This window comes from Manis javanica, chromosome 15 (assembly GCF_040802235.1).
Source record: "Manis javanica isolate MJ-LG chromosome 15, MJ_LKY, whole genome shotgun sequence".
NCBI lineage: Eukaryota > Metazoa > Chordata > Mammalia > Pholidota > Manidae > Manis > Manis javanica.
This window is the reverse complement of record NC_133170.1, coordinates 75,464,653-75,486,536: the sequence shown is the minus strand read 5'-3', so window position 1 is coordinate 75,486,536 and position 21,884 is coordinate 75,464,653. Positions and strand designations below refer to the sequence as shown.

The 21,884-nt window shown below is 45.1% G+C and overlaps 1 protein-coding gene across 4 annotated transcripts in view; it reads right to left on the bottom strand.

The window, feature by feature from the left end:
- Window positions 1-2,584: 2,584 nt before the first annotated feature.
- CCDC60 (coiled-coil domain containing 60) overlaps window positions 2,585-21,884 on the bottom strand; it is a 160,682-nt gene continuing 141,382 nt past the window's right edge. The window contains exons 8-14 of one of the 4 annotated variants that reach the window (XM_073222841.1): window positions 15,460-15,544; window positions 12,373-12,444; window positions 9,820-9,882; window positions 9,051-9,173; window positions 6,986-7,117; window positions 5,395-5,584; window positions 2,585-2,988 (exon numbers count right to left, since the gene is read on the bottom strand). In XM_073222841.1, coding sequence (XP_073078942.1) covers window positions 2,887-2,988; window positions 5,395-5,584; window positions 6,986-7,117; window positions 9,051-9,173; window positions 9,820-9,882; window positions 12,373-12,444; window positions 15,460-15,544 — 767 coding nt within the window. In that variant the 3' untranslated portion in view covers window positions 2,585-2,886. The remainder of the gene's footprint in view (window positions 2,989-5,394; window positions 5,585-6,985; window positions 7,118-9,050; window positions 9,174-9,819; window positions 9,883-12,372; window positions 12,445-15,459; window positions 15,545-21,884) is intronic. The other 3 variants (XM_073222842.1, XM_073222843.1, XM_073222844.1) reach the window with 3 other exon arrangements.

Below are 21,884 nucleotides of genomic sequence, written 5' to 3'. Positions count from 1 at the left end.
CGGTGAGAGAAGGGAGGAAATCCAGAATCAAATGCTCACCAATCTGAAACACCCTTTGGAGGCTCCACTGCATCACCTGTAAAGCAGGTGAACCCTGCCTTGCAGGATTATGAAGCCAGAATGAAATAATATGTGTCAGGCATTTTTCACAGGGTCCAGAACCAAGTCGTCCTCCAGTCAGTGCAAGACCGTGAAGCTGCTTAGCTGCTCCTGTGATCTGCTCCTCGAGACCCTCCCTCTTCTAGCCTCTCCTCCACTTCTGACTTTAACCATCATGGCCCATAAGATACTGATGTCGCGTTTGCACCTCCAGCTCAGCCGACCCACCCACTCGACTGTCCCACAGGCATTCTCTGCTCAGTATGCTTGAGACATGACATTCAGAACTTTCTTTTCTTTATTTCCTCCTGCTACATTGAAGGCATCATCTTCCACCCAGAGGTCCAAGCTGGAAAACCAGATACATTTCCTGACACCCTTGCTTTCTGCCCTCCTGTAACCCACCGCACCAAGTTCCTTTGATTCTGCCTTTTAAAGATGCTTTGAATCCCCGCTGCCGTCGCTCTCCCCACAATCACAGTGATGGCCTTATCTCAACTCCCTGCTCCCTGCCTTGCACTCATGAAGTAATAATTTTTTCTTTTCTGAGTGTAAATCTGATTATTCCTCTGTTCAGAATCCTTGCATGGCTCCCTATTGCCGGTAAGTTGGTCTCAACCTCAACATGGCCTAGAAGGCATCTAAAAATTTGTCTTCTACCTCTTTCCACAGCCTCCCTCCTCTATTTCCCTGCCTGCATTGCCAACCTGATCTTTTAGATCAGCAGACTCAACTAGTTATGTAGTTCCTTAAATGACATCATCTCCTTTTGTCTCTGGACTTTGGCACATACTCTTCTCTCTCCCTGGAACATTCTTCCCTCCTCCCTCGTCCATTTGCTCTTCTTCCACACAGTCCTACTCAGCTTACAGGTGTCATTCTCTCTAGAAAGTCTTTCCTAACATCTCAGGTATGAGTTGGTGCCCACTTCCTCCCACTGCCAGCCCTTTGTCCCCTGGGAAGTTCTTGTACTTACTTAAATTGGCACCATTGCACTGATTCTCTTGTGTAATTAAATGTCAGCTGTGATGGTCACCTGACATTTGAGGTATATATATATGTGACATGTATCAATTTGACAGAGTCCCCATCCTGTGTCTAGAGGGAAGCCAAATGTGCATTTAAGATTTCTGTACGTCTACAGGGTTCGTGTAACAGTACTCTCTCTCTGACTTTCTGCTCCTACTAAATGACTGTACTCAGTTTCGAGTCTCTAAAGTCCTTTGTTTGCCCCCCAGCAGACCCAGATGTAGGACTTATCCTTTTTTCTTTGTTTCCTCAAAACATCACTCCCAAAGGACACCTGGGTGTGTGCCAGAAATGACCAATGCTTCCAAGGTGATGCAGTGAAGGCGATGGTCTGCCTACTAGTTCTCAGAGGTCCTTTAGGCAGCCCCACCTCGGGAACTTTACCCTCTTTGGTTTTCTCTCAAGATCCCTTCTCACCCATGTTATTCGGCCCCCTTTTCCTTCTTCTTCTTTGTTTGTTTTTTGGGCACTCCTCCTTTCTTCTCTGCCCCCCCCTCCCTTACCTTAATTCCTATTTAATAGAGAGGTCTGGGTCTCTTAATTTTGGAGTCTCCTTATAGACCGTATCTCACCCTTATGCCTCAATGGCTTGTCAGGGTAGCATGTTAAACAAAGGGCATTGACGTGGAAAGGTGCGGGCTGGTATGTCATCCCTTTGCCCTCCCCATGCCCTTTGGTTGACTTGCCTGTCTCCCCAGAAACTCCATGAGAGCAGGGACCTTGTCTGCTTTCGTCAATTCTGTATCTTCAGAACTCAGAACTTGGCACATGCGTGTTGGGCTCTCAATAAACATTCATTGAATAAATGAGTAGATGATTGAATAGGAATGGATGAGTGCTACATTGCTTACACGGAAGAATAGTTCCGATCCGATCCTCCTTGTTCTCTTCGGGATTATCATGAAGAGATGCTGGGGCCCAGCCTACGTGAGTGTTCTGACAATCTGGGCCTAACTGCTAATGGGCTCTGGTTGTTTAATTGTTAATTCAACCTGGCCATCGGTGAGAGAGTTAAAATGACTACAGGTTCTATAACTTGGTGAGAATGTAGGTGACCAAGGTGAGAAGAGGTCAAATGGCAGTGTGTCCATACACATGGGATGACGGGAAGTTAAGTGTCCGTGTGCAACCAAAATTACTGGAAAGTTTATGAGGACTCTTAAGGATGAAATTTTCTTGCACACCATTTGCTATAATACTCCATCCATCCATCGACCCACCCACCCAACCATCCATCCATGGCCATATATATAACGTTGAGACATACCCTCATGTTCCAATGGTATGAAAAAGAATATCAGTTATTGTGAGATTCAGATGATATTATTAGGCAATAATCTCACCCAGCACTGGGCCTGCTACATAACAAAAGCTCAATAAACGGCAACTGTTTTTGTTAGGATCTGAAGACCACACCCAAATTCCACAGCTCCAACTCTTTCCCAACCAGACAGCCAACATTCACCTCAATTTTATCATCCAGAATTTGAAGCAGAGGGATCGAATGAAGGGATCTGGAGAGGGAGTGGGTAGAGTCAGGCTGGACCAATATGGAACAGAGACTAGGAAGTTGAGGCAAGGGTGCGAGGTTGAGGGGAGATTCCACCTGGGAGTCTTTCTCTCTAGAATGTTGCCAGAAGCCAGTCTCCAGATGACCCTCCTATACGACAGTGCATATCCCTGAGAACAGGAAGGAAGCAGGCCTACAGTGCAGTCTGGCCCTACCCTGCTGGGACTGCTGGTCAACCCAGGCCCAGACTACCTCTGGGTGTTGTGGGGCCAGATGGGGATATTGATCCGCTTCTGCAGCCAGCTGATATAATCCTCTTGAGTCATATGGATGATGTGTTCTCGCACAAACTGTGGGGCAAAGACAGGGCAGTCTGAGAGCTGGTCTGAAAGAACCACCTCCCTCACAACCCCAAGAACCTGAAAGATTGAACTGGTGGCCCCAGTATGTTGCCAACCATTCAAATATTCATAATGCCTGGACCATCATATTTGGAGGGGGGAGGTTCTCTCAAGAAAAAGACCTCTTTTCAGTTTCCTGGTTCAGCATGCCTGCTGATTTTAAGTCCTTTCTTCCCATTCTTGACCCAAAGAAATTTGGGGAGAACAGGAAAATGCAGCTGTCTATATTTTTCTTTCTTTTCTACTCCTTAATATCTTATAAAAAGTCATTTGTCCTTAAACTTTTTTTGGTTCATAGGCCTCTTTGAGAATGGTGGCAGCTATGGGCTGGCTTCCAGGAAAGGATTAAGACACAAAATATGGAGTTTCATATAGATTCTAGATTAAGAGACACTCCCTCACACCCCAAAATCCAGTTTATCAGAAGTTCTGTGACATTCTCGCGGGGAGAGGCACATGCTCAGTCTCCATACACGCTGCTTCTTACCCACCCACAGATTGCCTCTTCCATGCCCCCCATAACTGAGAGGTGGAAGGTAAACCCCATAATTGGCAAGAGGAACGTGGACAGTTGCTCTAGAGTTAGTTTTGGACTGGCCTGCCAGAGCCTTTCTTGAAAGACATTCACAGGATGCAGAGAATGGACGCAGGACATATGAATTTGTCCAGGTCATCCCACTCCTGACCTTACTCCCATATATACATGCCCAGGTCAGCCTGGGGATGGCCAGTCTGGTATGAAAACACCAAGAAGCCTGAGAATTCCACCATCTGAGTCCCTTCTTTATCTTGAGGCATTGGAAGTCCTATTAGAATGTACACATGCCTCTCAAGAAATTAGGGAACTAATTCCATTAAAATTTGTTAACAGCTTAGTGTGCAGTTATCCCCCACCCACATCTGCTGATACCTTTTGATGCCCTGGGAACTTCAAGGGTGGGTGGTGATGGTAAATTACTATGGAAACCCATTCAGTGGCTCCGCAGCACCCTTGAGATAAAGACCTAAATCCTCAAGGTCTGCATGGACTGAACTCTTCAGTCTCCTTAGAACCTGCCTCCTTGCTTGCTTCCTTCCAAACCTACTGACTGCCAATGAGTTCCTCCAAAAAGTCAAGGTCTGACCTGCTTTAGGGCCTTTGCACATGCTGTTCTGTCTTCCTGACCTCTTTTCCCTTCTCTTCATGGTGCTGTCTTTTCATTGTTCAGGTCTCAGTTTAAAAGTAATCTTCTCAGTCATTCTAGCTGATAGGTGCCTCCGTATTTACCTTAAATCAGTGCTCTCCATACTTTATGGTTCATACAAAGTTTAAAGGGAGAATCAGAGGTGGCAGATGTGGTTTGGTGCCTGAGATTCTGCATTTCTAACAGAACCCAGGTGAGGTCCACGCTGCTGCCCTGCAGCACAGACCGCACTTTTAGGAATCCAATTTAGAGTGTTCCTTATGCTGATTTCCAGTTATTTGATTCACTTGTTGATTTCTTTTATTTTTTTCTTTTTTTTTTTAAATTAAGGTGTCTTTGATATATAATCTTATGCTCAGGTTTCATCTGAGCAACCTTGTGGTTACTACAGTCACCCATATTGTCAAGTTTTCTACGCACACCCCATTGCAGTCACTGTCCATCAGTGAAGTAAGACGCTGGAGAGTCACTACTTGTGTTCTCTGTGCTGTACTGCCTTCCCCGTGACCTACCTGTACTATGTGCGCTCATTGTAACTCTTCTTAATCCCCTTCCCTTCCCACCCATCCTCCCCAACCCTGTTCCCTTTGGTAACTGTTAGTCCATTCTTGAGTTCTGTGAGTCTGCTGCTGTTTTGTTCCTTCAGTTTTGCTTTGTTCTTATGCTCCACAGATGAGTGAAATCATTTGGTGCTTGTCTTTCTCTGCCTGACTTATTTCACTGAGCATAATACCCTCTAGCTCCATCCATGTTGTTGCAAATGGTAGGATTTGTTTTCTTCTTATGGCTGTATAATATTCTATTGCGTATATGTACTACATCTTCTTTATCCATTCATCTATTGATGGACACTTAGGTTGCTTCCATATCTTGGCTATTGCAAACAGTGCTGTGATAAACATAGGGGTGCATATGTCCACTTGTCTGTTTCTTTGTCTCCCCAAAGCCCCTGAGTTTCCAGAAGTCACCATTCACAGACTAGAATGTCCCCTGGAGTTGAACATCCAAGGTCATGTGACAACCCCTCATCTATTAGACAATGAGCCCATGAAGGTAGAGACGCTTATGTCTTTGTAATTGTGTTCCTAGCACTTAAACAGTGCCAGGATGTTGAGAGATGATTGAATCATGGCACCTCAGGCATTATGAGGAGAAAGAAAATGGGAGTTACCTCGATAGCCACAGCGATGTCAGGAGAGCACAGTTCCCAGCTTCTCAGATCCTGCAGCACCTTCAAGAAGACATGGGGTCGGATCCGCAAGTCCAGGTTTTCCCCAAACTTCTGCAGTTTGGCCAGGATCTTTTTGGCAGGGCGGAAATTCTTCAGATTCTCCGGGAGTTTGGACAGCAGGTCAAAGTACCTTCAATTCCAGGAAGAGAGGGCCAGTTAGGAAGGATCCATAGATCAGGCAAGTCATTTATTTTTTAAGGGTAGTAAGAGGTGGAATGTGATTTGCATCTCATTGAAAAAACAAATTTAGGGCATGCTTTACAGCATCTTTGATTTTTCTATCAAGCAGACAATGTGAAAAGCTAGAAGAAAAGGGAGGGATACAGATTTTGAAGCTTCTCTTGTGAGATTAATCAGGCCAGAGAGGACATGGACAGATCTGCGGGATACCTGCCAGGATGCAAGAGGCTCCCACACACAGGGAAAAGGACAATGGGGAGGTGGAAGGGGAGGAGAAAAAGGAGGAGGAGGAGGAGTGAGTGTGTGTGTGTTTTCCATGTCCCTGATAGTGAATAAGCTTGGGCCCCAGCCTTGTGTGTTTTGATCGGGTTTGAGAACATTTCTGAAAGCTACGGCAGAGTGTAAGGGTAGTTTGGTAATCTAGATCCTAACCTGGAGGTGGTTCAGGTGTGATCAGGGTTTAAGGCAGGAGACTTTTCTTTAAAAAAGAAAAAAAAAATTCCCCCTTACAATATAGATGTGCCCATTGTGGGAAAATTTAAAGAAGAAATTGATCATCCACCCAACATTCTGGGGTTCTCATACTATTTTATATATTTTGTGATATATATTTATATATTTATTCACATCTCTTGTAAGTTCCCATTCCACATATTTAAAATTATGGGCGGGTTTCTTGGTACATTTTTGGACTTTCTCATCTTATCCTTGTATCTTGATTTACTCACCCTTGTGACAATGGGGTTGATGGCAGACTCCAGTTCTATGTTGGAGGTGAGCATAGAGATTGGAGTCAGACAGGGGTTGAAATCTTAAGGTCTCCTGGTTTGTAAAGTGGGGATTAATATGTACCCTTCATGATTTTTGTGGGGAATAAAATAGATAATTTTGGAAAATTGTTTAGTATCCTATCATCACACCATGTTGCTTTTTGTTGTACTTATTATTGCTGCCAAGGATATGCCTGCTTGGTTTTATATCCTTAGAGAATCAAACTATTTGGGGAATATAGTGATAAACCTCAGAATCTGTAGACATTTTCAGGTTGGTTTGTCTAATCTGCCTCTCCCACAGGGGCTGGTGAGTTGGTCCTCATTTTCAAGTTTGAATCAAATAGAAGATAAATATGGAGAACATAGCTGGTTGGATTATCTGTGATTCATAAACTGAAGGGTTCTTGCTTGACTGTGTCTTGATATAGCCTGTTGGGGAGGCCCTATTGGTGGCCAAGGACAGTCTTGGAGTGATACCTCTCTTTGTCTTGAAAGATAATGGAATCAAATATGATTTTGTAACAGCCACCCCGTCATCCCCTTCAAGGACCATATTATCTGGCTCTCAGGATCTTTACCAGTGGTCTGCAGTTTCCTCTACATCTCCTTTTCCTATTGAGACTTGATGTCTCATTTTTGCTATATCCTTTTGAAAATTCGAGACAAGGATGAAAGAATGGAACTTCTGGAGACCTCTCTCTTCTTGGTGCCTGCATCACAGTGGTATGAAAAAGAGGGAGAATCAGATCCTCTTCTCCTTTACTCATCCTAGCTGCCTTTTGAGATCTGCCTTAAACACCTTTTCCTTCATGAAGTCCTTCTTAGCCTCTCAGCCATTGTTTAATGTACAATCTGGCTCCAAGAGGGCATAGCTCTCTCCAAGGTTCTGAAATGCTCTTTTTTTGCTAAATCCAGCCACTATTTTTTTTTTTAATCAGCCCTCACTCTCTCCCTACTTTTGATTGTACTTACACAGCTTTCTTCACTGTAAAATGGAGGATAACAATGATTCCTAGGTCTGAGAGGTGAGGCTTAAATAGTGTGTGTAAAGTGCTGAGCTTAGCATCAGGCACACAGTAGGTGTTTAACTCATGCTGATTAAACTCATATGTTAGAAGAAAGCTTCCCCACCCCTTCATCATTTTTGGCATGTGTCCTCTTTATAGTAATAATATAACCATGTCACTCAGATGTATACAATTTTCAATGGCTTCCTATTTTACTCAGAATACACTCCTCTGAATAACTTGCAAGGCTCTGGATTAGTAAGCCTCTAGATTTCCTAGCTTCATCTCCATCCTTCCTTTCCTCTCTTCCCCAGCATTTTATGCTTTGGCTCATGAACAAAGTTCTGAGATAAAGTTTAACCTCCATAGCTGGGCTAGCAAGGCCTTTTATGATATGGCTTCTGCCTATCTCTGATTACCTTGCAAGCAACTTAGACTGCAGCCACATCTGACTCTGGGCGGTTCCTGGCCCACAGTACCCCTTCTGGCCTCTTGGACTTTGCTGTTGCTTTTCCCTGGAACCCCCTTCCCTCCTACTTTTCCTGTGTTACCCTCTGGCTTTGAATTGAACCTTTACTACTTAACCACTGGGTGACCTTTGACAAGAGACATCTCTGAGTCCGCTTTTCTCATCTATAAAATGGGTCTAATAATAGCATCCACTGCATAGGATTGTTGTGAGGACTGAATGATAAAGAAATACAAAGCTCTTACATTCACGACTGGTCCATAGTAAGTGCCCTGGAAATACCATCTATTTTTATTAAACTAAAAATGTTTCCTCCAGGAAGACCTTTCGATTGTGTTCTCAGGCAAGACATTCTGTTTCGGTATTCCCTTAGTCCCCTGCTCACTCCCACGCTGGCTCTGACCACCCTGGGTGGTAACTGTTTATTTGCCTGTCTCCTCCACTAGACTGGGAGCTCCCAGAAGGCATGGGGCAAGTCACCCCTGAAACTGTGGCCCGGAGCAGCTAGTCTATCCATGCTGAAAGGATTAGAGGGCAAAACGTCATCAGGCAACCTTCATTGAATGGGTGAATTCACTGGGGAGATTGGTCACTGCAGTCAAGGAGTAGGCTCGGCAGGGAGGCAGTTATTGGAAAAGGAAACCTTCCAATGACCTGATGTTGCTCTTAAAAATCAAGTTCCAAGTCTTAAATGTGGCGTATATGGCTGTGCACGATGCCGCTCTCACCTACCACTTCTCCCTCCTCTTCAAAACTTCCATGTCTCTTCCTGCCTTAGGACTTTGTAAATACCTTCCCTGCTACCTGGACTGTCCTTCCGCCTTCTCACTGCCCCACCAGCTTCTCCTTATCTGCCGGGCTCAGCCTAAAGTCACCTCCTTAGAGAGGCCCTCCTGGATCACCCAACCTAAATTAGGTCCTCATGGCTACTCTTCTCTCAGAGCACTGTTCTCTTCCTATATAGCAATGATGGTAATTAGTTCCTATATATTTATTGATTCAGTTATTTTATTTCTGCCCATATTTTCCAGGAAACTCTAAGCTCTCTGAGGACAGGGAACAAGTCCTTCTTGTTCCCTGTTAAAACCTCAGCACCTGGCATCAGTGGGCACATAGTAGGTACCAGATGAATGTCCTTTGAATGAATGGATATACAGGTGACCTTACTTCATGAGGATTTCTATCTTGTCCTGAAGACAGAAGCTGGCTTCCTGGGCCACCCTGGAAAACTTGGCCCTCATGGCAGAACACACCCCACTCTTGCAGTGGATGATGTCACGGTTGGTGCGGCTGTAGAGACAGATAACAGGGGACTGGGGAACCGAGGCCAAGGGGACAGATCCATGAGGCAGGCCCCTGGGCCCCAGGGGATTCTCTTACCCACCTGGGTTCTCCACCCTCATCTGGAGCCCTGTTTAGCATTCCCCGGGATGTGGGAAGGACAGACCTTCCCAACCACAATAAGAGGAGGGCCCCTGCCTTATTCAGTGAGTCCTCAGTGAGATATCTGGTCACTAGAGCCCAGTAAATGTTAAGGACAGTGAGAAGAACACTGAATTTGGAGTTGGGAGATACAGGCTCAAAATCTAGCATCACCACCTCTTGGTTGTGTGGTCTTGGGCAAGACATTTCACCCAGCCAAAGCAGTTCCTCTGTAGAGAGGCCCCCACCTCAGAGGACTGGGTTTGAGGAATAAGCAAGACAATGAATACAGAATGCTTTGCCCAGTGCCTGGCACAGAGAAGGAATTCATTGCCATTGTCTGCCTTGTTGCTTGGCATCTTGGTGGTTGGCACCCCTCCCTCCCACCACCTGCCCTGGGAGTCCTTTGTCTTTATGCAGTGTCTACAGTATCTGTTCTGCACTGGGGTATTTCCACCTATCTGGGAAGATAGAGGGTGTAGTTGCTGCAGCCCCTTCTGCCCGGCTGGCTTACCTTTTAGACTTTCTCTGGACTGCCTGGGTGTGGCTGTCTCCACTTGTACTGCTGGATCTACTGCTGAAACACAAAGGGATGGTTTCAAAGATGCCTGGTGCATGTTTTCACAAAAGGGTACCTTTAGGGTACCCATGGCATCTGCTGGTACCCAGGTTTCAGGTAAGGAAGGTGGTTCTAATCAAGGGACCAGTCATAGAACTCTGCATTTTTTTCCCCACCTCTTGGCATTTGCTTCTGTTATACTCCCTGGAGGGTCCTCCTTGTTTCTTCTCCACCTACTCAAGTCCTACCTTGTTTCTTGGTCTACAGTTAGTTCTGCCGGCTCCACCTCTGCTAGTCCAACTTTGACCATCTGCATCTGCATAGTGTCACGAGGACATATTTTCTGGACCCGTTTCATTTGTACAAAACTGGTCTTTCCATCGGGGGATAAGTTCATTTTGGGCCCTTTCATCCTCCTCTGTAAACCCATCAGCATATAGTCAGGGGAAGAATGCAGGTTTGGTGAAGGGATGATGGAGTCCTTCTGGTCCTTCATGTTGTCTTTGGTTTTTCTGACTCCAGGCTGACCATTCATTCAAGGATTCTTCTCTCCAAACTGGACCCTTGAGCTGAACACCCATTTCACTTTACTTTGGAGACAGACAGAGCCCAACTCTGGCACCACCTCCCAGTCTGTGGACAGGCACCTCTGCTCTGAATTGCCATTTTCATTTGTGATCAGCTCCTCATATCCTCATAGGTACGGTCTGATTGAATTTCCTGGGCAGTTGCCTACTCCAGTGACTTTGGCCAGAAGTCCTAGGGAGGTAAAACTCCTTTGCTCATGCCCATCGCTCCCCATGCCTTCTTACAGGTCTTTCTTTAGTGACCTGGGACTTCAGTGCCAACGTCTACCACCTTCTCTCTCTTACCACTGTCTCTGTTTCTACCAAAGGCTTGGAAGACTGATTTGACCACTTTATCCATTTAGTTCCAGAGGGTAAGACTGCTTTTTTTTTATCCCTAAGGCTAACCCTTCCCTTCTGGCCTGTGGCATCTGGGACTTCTTTATAGATAGGCTGGCCATTTCACAGACCCCTCTCCATAGGGAAGGAAGGTTCTGGCCTTTGCTGCTTTTCTGAGAGTCTCAAGGGACTGGACCTAGAGGTATTACGATAATGGAACAAGCCTTTATTCCACCTAGAGGAATGCAGGGCCTCAGATAATATCCAGAAGGCCTTGTGCTTGATTCCAACCAGCTGCCCCAACCCCTACAGATAGCTCTCCTCTTTTCTAGAGCTGACAGTGTGACTCAGGGAAGAGGTGGGAGGTGAGGAAAGTAATGTTATTAGCTGTGATAAACAAACAAATAACAATAAATAACAAAAGGTGCTTTGCCTGTCTCCTCTTCCTTTGGCCCTCCTTGAATTTCAACCATACTGGTCTTTGCTCAGTACGTCTAAGCTTCGTGAAGTTTCAGGCCCTTTGCACATGCTATTCCCCTTCTTTGTAATACTATTCCAGTCTTTCCTCACCGTTGGCTAGCTAGTCTCTTTTTTTTCTCTGGGTCTCAGCTGAAATGTCTCGGGCTTGGGTAGGACCCTGGTGCTCAACATTCGTCCAATCCTCCATACTTCTCCTTCAGAACACTTTCCACAGTCATGATTATACATTAACTTTGTGGGATTATTTGATAAATGTATGACTCTCCCATTAGACCAGCAATTCTTTACCATTGGCAGAATTTAAGGAGTCCATGAATACAGATGGAAAAAAGGTTACATCTTTATTTAACTAGCTTTTAGCAGAAATGGAAACCACGGGTATTTGCACATCACGTTACAATTGTGGGAGATATTTTGAAAAATGATTTATACTCAACACTAATCCAAAATTATAGTAGTTAGTAGACCTGCTGCTAAGTCTTGTTATATAACTCATTGCTAAAGAAGCTCATAAATTGCTGTTTCCCAAATTTAGTTGCAATATCATAATCTATATTACTTTAGATTTCTCTGTAAACCTTTGTAATTTACAATATGCATTTAAAGGCATTTTCCCTGAAAGAAGTCCATAGGCTTCCTCAGACTGTCAAAGGGTCCATGGCACAAAAAAAAGTTATGACCCTAGTCCAGATAGTGGGATCCATGAGGGCAGACTGCATTTTCTTGTTTGCTGCTGAATCCCCAAAAACCTAGCACAGTTCCTGGCCCATGGGAGGAATCAATGAATACTCTTGAGATGAATAAAGGAAATGGAAAATGGATGAAGGCCTCCTCTCCCCTGTTACATATCACCCAAGTCAAGAGAGGAGACCTAGTCCCACAAAACATCTGCCCTATATCAGCCTTCCACCACTGGATGATTTTAACTTTATGGTATACAATTGTTGGGAAAAAGTACATGGATACTCACCCCCTAGCCCTTGGGAGTTAAGGAGCTTATTTCCAGTGAAGAAGAATAAAAAAAACCCCTCCCTGTCCTACTGTCCATGGTAAGGAGCATCTCTGCAATGGCTTCTGGAACTGTGGATGTGTCCCCAGACCCACCGGCCCCAGGCCTACCTACCTTGATTTGTGGGTGGTCTGGATGTCTTTATGGGCAGTATCGCTCTTGTTTTGTCTGAGTATTGACAAGATACTGCAAAGCAAGATGAATCTTTTAATAAGGCTCAGAACATACGGTGCTCCTAAGGCAGTAAATATCTGTGGGAGGATGGAGAATTCTCTGTCTACAGCAGGCATCCTTAGATTCTACCAGGTATAGAAATCACTCAAAGATTGCTAAGAATACAGATTCCTAGGCCATACATTGCAGAGATTTGAATACATTAGGCTGGATGGGGCCCCAGAAGCTGCATTTAAAACCACACACAAACACACACACATGCATGCATTTCTGAAGCAGGTGTGCAGAGAGCACATTTTGATTAGCATAACGTGAAGTAATGCCCACTTGAAGTGTTTATTAAAAAATACAGTTTCCTCTGGAGATTCTGATTCAGCAGGTGTGGGGTGAAGACTAGAAATGTGTATTTTTCACCAGCACCCCAGCTGATTCTGATATATGGGGACATTTGGAAAACACTGCTAGAGGATTTTAAGAAAAGGCCACTTGCCTAGATGATGCTATGGTCTGAATGTTTGCGTCCTCCTCAAATTCATATATTGAAATCCAGTCTCCAAGGTGAGGGTATTAGGAGGTGGGGCCTTTGGAAGGTGATTAGGTCATGAGGTCAGAACCCTCATGATTGGGGTTAATACCTTTATAAGAGACCCGAGAGAGCTCCCTTCCCCCATGTGAGGTTACAGCAAGAAGATGACTCTCTATGCAGAAGAGGGACCTCCCTGGACACAGAATCTGCTGGCACCTTGATCTTGGACTTCCCAGACTCTGGAACTGTGGGAAATAAATATCTAGTTTATAAGCTCCCCTGTTTATGGTATTTTTCCTTTAGCAGCCTGAATGGCCTAAGATAGTTAGAAGGTGGTCTGGCCTTGAAGCAGGGGGCTGGGTGGGTTGGCTTTTAGGGGTTGTGAAAAACCCCAGAACTCTATGTCAGTATTGATTGGGAGAAGATTTGGTGTCTGAAGTGAAAAAGGAATCCAGATTCTAAAGTAAGGAGGGTAAAAGAAAAGTCTGCCGCTTCTCCTGTCTCTCTGCAGCTCTACAAAGAAGCCTTCAATATCTGCTGCCTTCGTGAGAGATTAGGGAGATTTTTCCCCCAGAGGAATTGACGAGGATGTGAAATTTCAACAGGTTCTTGCTTTGTAACCATGGTTATTTTATCATTAAGGTGAATGCGGGGGCCACGTGATGAGTTTTATGAGAAGTAGATTCTCCCATGATTTTGTCCTTGAGGACCTTATACAAGTCACTCATTGCCATTCTTCTCCACCTAGTAATAGTAACAGGTAATGGTTAATAAACCTGTCTCTGCACCGTGCTGCAAAGATTCCATGGGGCACCATGGGTGAAATAAAAGTACCAACCATCATCACTACCACCACCCACTGCCATTTATTGAGTGTTTACAATATGCCAGGCACATGCTAATATGCTAAATGCATTATCTCACTAAATGCTTAAAATGACATTATTTCCAGAACAACAGTAATGCTTTATAAGGATGATGCAATTTAATTCTCACTACAACCTGTTGGAATGGATTGTTAGTCAGCCTCATTGTATGCAATTGGAATCGGGCTCAGAGAAGTGAAGCAACTTGCTCAATATCACACAGCAATTAAATGATGGGAATGGAGCTTGACCATGGTCTATTTGGTTCGAAGGCCAGTGCTTGGATGCTACACAATCTCATTTTGTAGCTGAGAAAACTGAAGTTTAGAGAAAGATTAAGTAACTTGTTCACAGGCACTAGGTTTTGAACCCACGTCAGTCTGATTCAAGTGCCAGTGTCCATGCCGTGAGTTCTTGAAAGGAAGAGCCTCATGGAGCTGACGCTTCACCTATTATCATCTGTCTCTAAGGCTATAAATCAGGAGCAGGAGCCAGGGCTTAAGGGCCAACATTGCCTACGAGTGCCTCCAAGTGCTGCCCTCCTGAGTCCTGGGCCCAGATGGGAGTGGAGGCAGCCACAGACAAATTCGTCATTAGCAAGCAGCGGTGGGGTGTGATGCATGTGAAAGTGGTGAACTGTGATTATGGTAATAACAATAACCAATAAGTCATAGCCGACATCCCAGCCAGCTGAGGGCAATGATGAACCTCTTCTAGTGCCTCATTTATTTTCAGGAAGTAATTTGCTTACTCAAAGGGATCCATACTTGGGAAGGAAACAGCTCTAGCCTTCATGGTCTCTGGGGCTTTGAGAGGTCAGAGGTCCTGTGGACAAGCTTTCTCTGACAGGAGGAGGATGCTTCAGGTTCAAGTTTGACACTGTGAGCTGGTCACATGGGTCACTGGCTTGCAACTGCAAAGGATCCTTGTTGCTCTTAGGACAGAACCAGGACTCTTGAGGCGGCCTCCAGGAACCCCAGACACACCTTTGCTTCTCTCCATCCCATTTTGCTGCGGCTCAGTTCATAGGAGGTGCATGGTCCTTTTTGACCACATTTGCATATGTGCTCCCCCACCCGCTGCCTCTATCCCCACCCATTGTAACTTCGGCTGGTTAGCCTTTTTCATGTTTCATCCAAAATCTTGGTTTAAAGTTTTTCCTTGGAGGGAACTCCTTTGATCTCCATCCCCATCCCAGACTAGATCAGATACTTCTATTATTTACTCTTACAGGTTTGAGCTTCCCACAACAATTAGGACATAGTCCATACATATTCATAATACTCAGTAAAATAAGAATGAGCAGCCTTAAGATTCCTGGAAAGCAGTGTGGCAGAGTGGTTAAGAGAATCATTTTGGTATTAGGAAGCTCTGGATTTGAGTCATGGCTTTACCATTCATTAGCTGGGTCACCTTGAATAAGTAACTTAGCATCTCTGATCCTCATTGCCTTAGTTGTAAGATAAAGGCAATAGAGTCTACCTTATAGGGTTGATATATGTGCCCAGGGAGGTAGTGCACATGAACAAAATACACCCATTAGTGAGAAAATGCTCAATGATTGGGAACTGCTATTGTTAATGTTACTGCTGTGATTCTGATATCCTTTATTTGCCCCAGAAAACAAGAACATACCTGGGTGCTGTTTTTTCCATCCCATTTTCCATTGTGATTGTCCTCCGGGCATCTTCCCGAACCATCTCCAGGAGCTTCTGCAGGTCTGATGGGAACATGAGAGGTCACTGTCCAGAGCACGCTGTCGAGATAGGATCTTATAGGGCAGGGCCCAGCCCCCAGGCTGATATTGCTCCAGCTTCTGAGTGTTGGGGAGCTGAGGGGGATTAGGTCAGAGTCACGGTGTCGGGCAGGTTGTAAATCTGACCATGTTACTGCTCGGCATAAAACCAATGACTCCCGTATGCGTTCTGGACAACATCCGAATTCCTCCAGCTGCCCCCGAGGCCTGGCAGGATCGGGCTGCCCTTTTCCTCTCCTGGCTCATCTCCCTTCCCCGCCCCCACCTTAAACTCTGCTGTTGCCAGAGGGAATGTGTCCAATTCTGAGGAGAAACTATCTTGTTCAGAAAACCCTCTCTGATGCCATAGGCCTGAAGTTCCAATCTGGTGATCCACAGACTGAATCCATGTGGTAGCCCTAGAAAACTAATACACTGACTCTTAAAAGTTGGAGAATGAAATATATTTGGAGTAAGCTATGTGCTTCAAGAAAAGTGGGAGAGTGGAAGTCCTAAGTGTTTTATGTGGATACAAATTTGCAAGTACCTGTCCCTGTGCTTGTCATATAGGAATTTCAGTCAATATTCGCTAGGTAAATAAGTGAAAAACTAAGGAGAAAAAAGAGGGAAGGGTTTGGGAGACTATGAGCTAGATTTGGGATTTAGGAATGAAGGAGGACAATGTTGGTGGAGACCCTTTATACCCTTTAGTGGGTGCCTGTAGTTGGATCAAGCTCAGGTCACCTGGAGGGGTGAAGCCCAGTGCTTCCCAAGGCCACCTGTTCCCAGACTTGTTTATAAGAGTGGTCCTTGGGTGCTAGCAAAAGGGCATTGCTCTTAATGACTTTGGAGCCATCTAGGCTGGGATAAACATCAACATTTAGCCATTTTCCACTCAACCTTCCTTATTCTCAAGTAGTTGTTCTTCCTAGTAATTTGTGGGCATGATTGCATTTGATCTGAACTTCACCTTCCTTTTTGTCTTGTCCTGCCCACCTGCCATACTGCCACACAGTGTGGGTGTGTCCAGAAGCTTATTAGTGGGTGGTTCCTCCACTTTCTTCCCTTCTGGGAACCAAACAGCAACATCTCCCTCCCCTTGCTTGCCCCCACCCACAAGCAAACCAGCCAAGGGGTGGGTGGGTATCCGCAAGTGACCCTAGAGGCCTGGCACATTGGGCAGCTCTCCTAGAGAACTGTGTATAAGGCTCCACACTTCATTTAATGCACCAAAGGTTTTTTTCTGCTTGTTAGTAATGCCTCTGGACAGAAGTGATGCCCACCAGCATCCAGCTCCATGCTGAGATTGGGATGCGTGAACAATGCCTTGGGACTGTGAGGCCCACATCTACTCCTCAAGGCTACCTGGGAGAAGAGACCTGTTGGAAAAGCTGCAGATACCATAGAATAAAGTGTCCTCGAGGGAGGCAGTCTGTGGCAGATGCCCCCACTCATAGGAAGCTGCTCAGTCCTCAGTTCCCAGGGCTATGGTGATGTCTGGACCCATTGCTCAGAGACAACAGCATCACGTGCTTTCAAATGCCAAATCCTACTCCCAAGGAAAAAAATTCTGGCTTCCTCCGTCTTTCATTCCCAGCCTAAGAATCTCACTTTGAGTTACTAAACCCATTTCTTCCTCTCTTTAGAGGAAAATAGAGGAGATCTCTTGTTGGGTGGGGTTGGTTTGAAGTGGGAACATTAGAGAGCATAGGGCCCATCTGTTTGAGTTGCTATTTAAGCGAGTTTCTCCTCTAACAGTTCTATGACTGGCAACTTCAAGACTGGCAGAAGGAATGGCCTGGGCTTTGGTGTCCATCGTCCTGCCATTGATTAGGGGATGGGATCGACCCATGGAGAGGCCACAACCTGCTGTCCCCAGTGATTTGCATCAGCAAAGACTTCATTATGCAGCCAGCCCTGGAAATTAGACCTTGGTCAAACGGTGTGTCTCTCAGAATAGGATTCATGAATTCAGAATAAATTTGAGCAGTTTTTAGCAGGCAATGAAAGTCAGGGAAGTTAATCTACTCTTGTCAAGGCTGTGACAAATGGGATGAGGGTTCATGTATAAATAGAGGAAAAGGGTGAGGGGTGGGGAAGAAGAAGGACTTTCTCTTGTGATGTAGGTCGGAAATCCATCTCCTGGTCATTGTTGTGTTCCTACTGTGTGCCAGGCTGAAGGTGAATAAGACATTATTTATTATTCTATGCCTGCAGGGAGCTCACATTCCTTTCCGCTTTCATTGTTAGTAATGGAGGGGTGTGTGTGTGTTTACATACCTGTGTGTGTGTGAGGAGAAGCACTTACTAGCCCAATTTCCCAACACAAATTGCAGCTAGTCGTGGCCCTGTGAGGAAATTATGGGCCATGAGGTTTTAGTAGGAAGGTTTTACGAAGTTTCTGAAAAGACTACTTGAACTCAGCGGGGAATGAGCACTTTTCTACTGCACCAGCTTCCTTCTGCTTCTAGCCTAGAATGCGGCTGCGATGACTGTTGTTCCAGCAGCCATTTTGGGTCATGAAAAGGTGTTGAGCATGGTAGAGAAAAAAGACAGAAGGCAGCAGAATCTTTGATGAACTTTTGGAGCCACCCTACCAGCTGTGGACTGGTCTTCTTTAATCTATAAGAAAAAGAAACTTTTATCTTTTTTAAGACACTATTTTTCAGATCTTTGAACCCAGGCAAAAGAAGTTCCTACCTGATACAGTGGGCATTTGTAAATTAAATACTTAATCCAAGCAAATACAAAGTACTAAGATTTGAGATGACAGAGCCCAGGAGAGTCAGGGAAGACTTCACAGAGGAGGGAACATATGAACTGGGTCTTGAAGGTTGAACAAGAGTTCATCACACTGGTAAATGTGTTTTCCTGAGTTCTGTGAACTGGTCTAGCAAATTAATCGAGCCTAAGGGGGAGGTACTTGGAACCTTCAGTCTGTAGCCAGTAGGTCAGAAGCACCAGTTAACTGCCTGGGGGGCTTGCGACCAGTGCCTGGAGTTGGGGGTGGAGGGCAGTCTTGTAGGATGGAGCCCTTAACATGGGGAATCTGGTGCTGTCTCCAGGCAGAAAGCACCAGAATTGAGTTGAGTTCTCAGACACCCTGCTGGTGTCCGGGAATTGCTTGGTGTTATGTCTGGGAAGACCCCCCTCCCACATACTTAACACACATTGGAATTGGGTCCAGATATCAAATGGAGTTGTCTACTATTGCTGCAGTGTATACTATTGTTATTGTTATACATATATGTAGGAAAAAAAGAATTCACCCTCACAGTGTTTCACTTACTCTCTGTGCTCCAATTTTCTCACTGGCAAAATAGGCATAAAAAGTTGTTGTGAGGATTAAATGAATTAATATATATATATATAAAGACAAATATATATACATATAAATATATATATGAAGCTAGAATAATGCATGACAAATAAATATATATATAAACAAATATATATTCATATAAATATGTATATATGAAGCTAGAATAATGCCTGACACATAAAGTCTTCTTAAGTGTTAACTATCATATTATTATTATCATTATCATCACCATCATTATTCTAAGGAAGACAATAGGGCAAATGAGATGATAAATGGCCATGCGCTTGGTCAATTTGGAGCAATGACTCAGGGTAATAGGGAGTAGTGGGGCCTGTGGAAAAGTAGAGAGCATGTGCTCTGAGAAGGCAGGCCAGCTGAATGTTGTTGTGCAGGGCTGCAAGCCCACTGCTGCCACAAGTGTTGTTTTTTTTTTTAATCAGAATTTTTATGTAAAACTCTCAATTTTAAAAAGTCATTCCTTTAAAAAAAAAAACCTGGAGGCGGAGCCAGGATGGTGGCGTGAGTAGAGCAGTGGAAATCTCCTCCCAAAAACACATAGAGCTATGAAAATATAACAAAGAAAAATCTTCCTAAAATAGAGACCACAGGACACAGGACAACATCCAGACCACATCCACACCTGCAAGAACCCAGCGCCTTGCGAAGGGGGTAAGATACAAGCCCCGGCCCGGCGGGACCCGAGCGCCCCTCCCCCCAGCTCCCGGCGGGTGTAAAGAAACCGGAGCGGTTTTTTTTTTTGGCGAGTGCTTTTTGGAAGCCTTAAAGGGACAGGGACCCCGTTGCTAGGGAGGCAGGGTGGCGGGACAGGTGAGCAGGTGCCTGGGACCGGTGCCTGAGACAAAGAATATCCCGCATTTTTCCCTGCGGGACCAGCGGGCAGGTGCCTGAGACCGGCGCCTGAGGACGGAGGAAATCGCATGTTTTTCCCCTTTTTTTTTCTCTTTTTTGGTGAGTGCTTTTTGGAAGCCTTAAAGGGACAGGGACCCCGGTGCTAGGGAGGCAGGGCAGCGGGACTGGTGAGCGGGTGCCTGGGACCAGCGCCTGAGGACAAAGAATATCGAGCATTTTTTCCCTGCGGGACCGGTGGGCAGGTGCTTTTTGGAAGCCTTGAAGGGACAGGGACCCTGGTGCTAGGGAGACAGGGCAGCAGGACCAGTGAGCGGGTGCCTGGGACCGGCACCTGAGGACAAAAAAAAAATCGCGTGTTTTTTCTTTTTTTTTTTTTTTTTTTTTTTTTTCTGTTCCCTCTCTCATTGTTGCTGTTGTTGTTTTGGTTTGGAGAGTGCTTTTTGGAAGTCTTAAAGGGGCAGGACAGGTCACTTAGACCAGAGGCAGGGAATCTGGGGATCTCTGGGCACTCTAATCCCCTGGGCAGCAGGGAGCACAGAGGCCCCTTACGGAGATAAACAGCCTCCCGGCCTCTCCCCCTCCAACGGGGCTCCACCATTTTGGAGGAGCAGCCCCAGCCAGGCCAAGCCCAAAGCAACAGCGGAGATAAACCCCATAGCAACAGGGCAGGAAGCAGAAGCCCTGTCTGCACACAGCTGCTCAGCACAAGCCACTAGAGGTCGCTATTCTCCCAGGAGAAGGCCATAAACCAACAAGAAGGGAAGCTCTTCCAGCGGTCACTTGTACCAGCTCTGCAAACTATCTCTATCACCATGAAAAGGCAAAACTACAGGCAGGCAAAGATCACAGAGACAACACCTGAGAAGGAGACAGACCTAACCAGTCCTCCTGAAAAAGAATTCAAAATAAAAATCATCAACATGCTGACAGAGATGCAGAAAAAATGCAAGAGCAATGGGATGAGATGCAGAGAAAAATGCAAGAGCAGTGGGATGAAGTCCGGAAGGAGATCACAGATGTCAGGAAGGAGATCACAGAAGTGAAACAATCCCTGGAAGGATTTATAAGCAGAATGGATAAGATGCAAGAGGCCATTGAAGGAATAGAAGCCAGAGAACAGGAACGTATAGAAGCTGACATAGAGAGAGATAAAAGGATCTCCAGGAATGAAACAACACTAAGAGAACTATGTGACCAAGCCAAAAGGAATAATATTCGTATTATAGGGATACCAGAAGAAGAAGAAAGAGGAAAAGGGATAGAAAGTCTCTTTGAAGAAATAATTGCTGGAAACTTCCCCAAACTGGGGGAGGAAATAATTGAACAGACCATGGAATTACACAGAACTCCCAACAGAAAGGATCCAAGGAGGACAACACCAAGACACGTAGTAATTAAAATGGCAAGGATCAAGGACAAGGAAAGAGTTTTAAAGGCAACTAGAGAGAAAAAGGTCACCTATAAAGGAAAACCCATCAGGCTAACATCAGACTTCTCGACAGAAACCCTACAGGCCAGAAGAGAATGGCATGATATACTTAATGCAATGAAACAGAAGGGCCTTGAACCAAGGATACTGTATCCAGCACGACTATCATTTAAATATGATGGCGGGATTAAACAATTCCCAGACAAGCAAAAGCTGAGGGAATTTGTGTCCCACAAACCACCTCTACAGGGCATCCTACAGGGACTGCTCTAGATGGGAGCACCCCTAAAAAGAGCACAGAACAAAACACACAACATATGAAGAATGGAGGAGGAGGAATAAGAAGGGAGAGAAGAAAAGAATCTCCAGACAGTGTATATAACAGCTCAATAAGTGAGCTAAGTTAGGCAGTAAGATACTAAAGAAGCTAACCTTGAACCTTTGGTAACCACGAATCTAAAGCCTGCAATGGCAATAAGTACATATCTCTCAATAGTCACCCTAAATGTAAATGGACTTAATGCACCAATCAAAAGACATAGAGTAGTAGAATGGATAAAAAAGCAAGACCCATCTATATGCTACTTACAAGAAACTCACCTTAAACCCAAAGATAAGCATAGACTAAAAGTCAAGGGATGGAAAAACATATTTCAGGCAAACAACAGTGAGAAGAAAGCAGGGGTTGCAGTACTAATATCAGA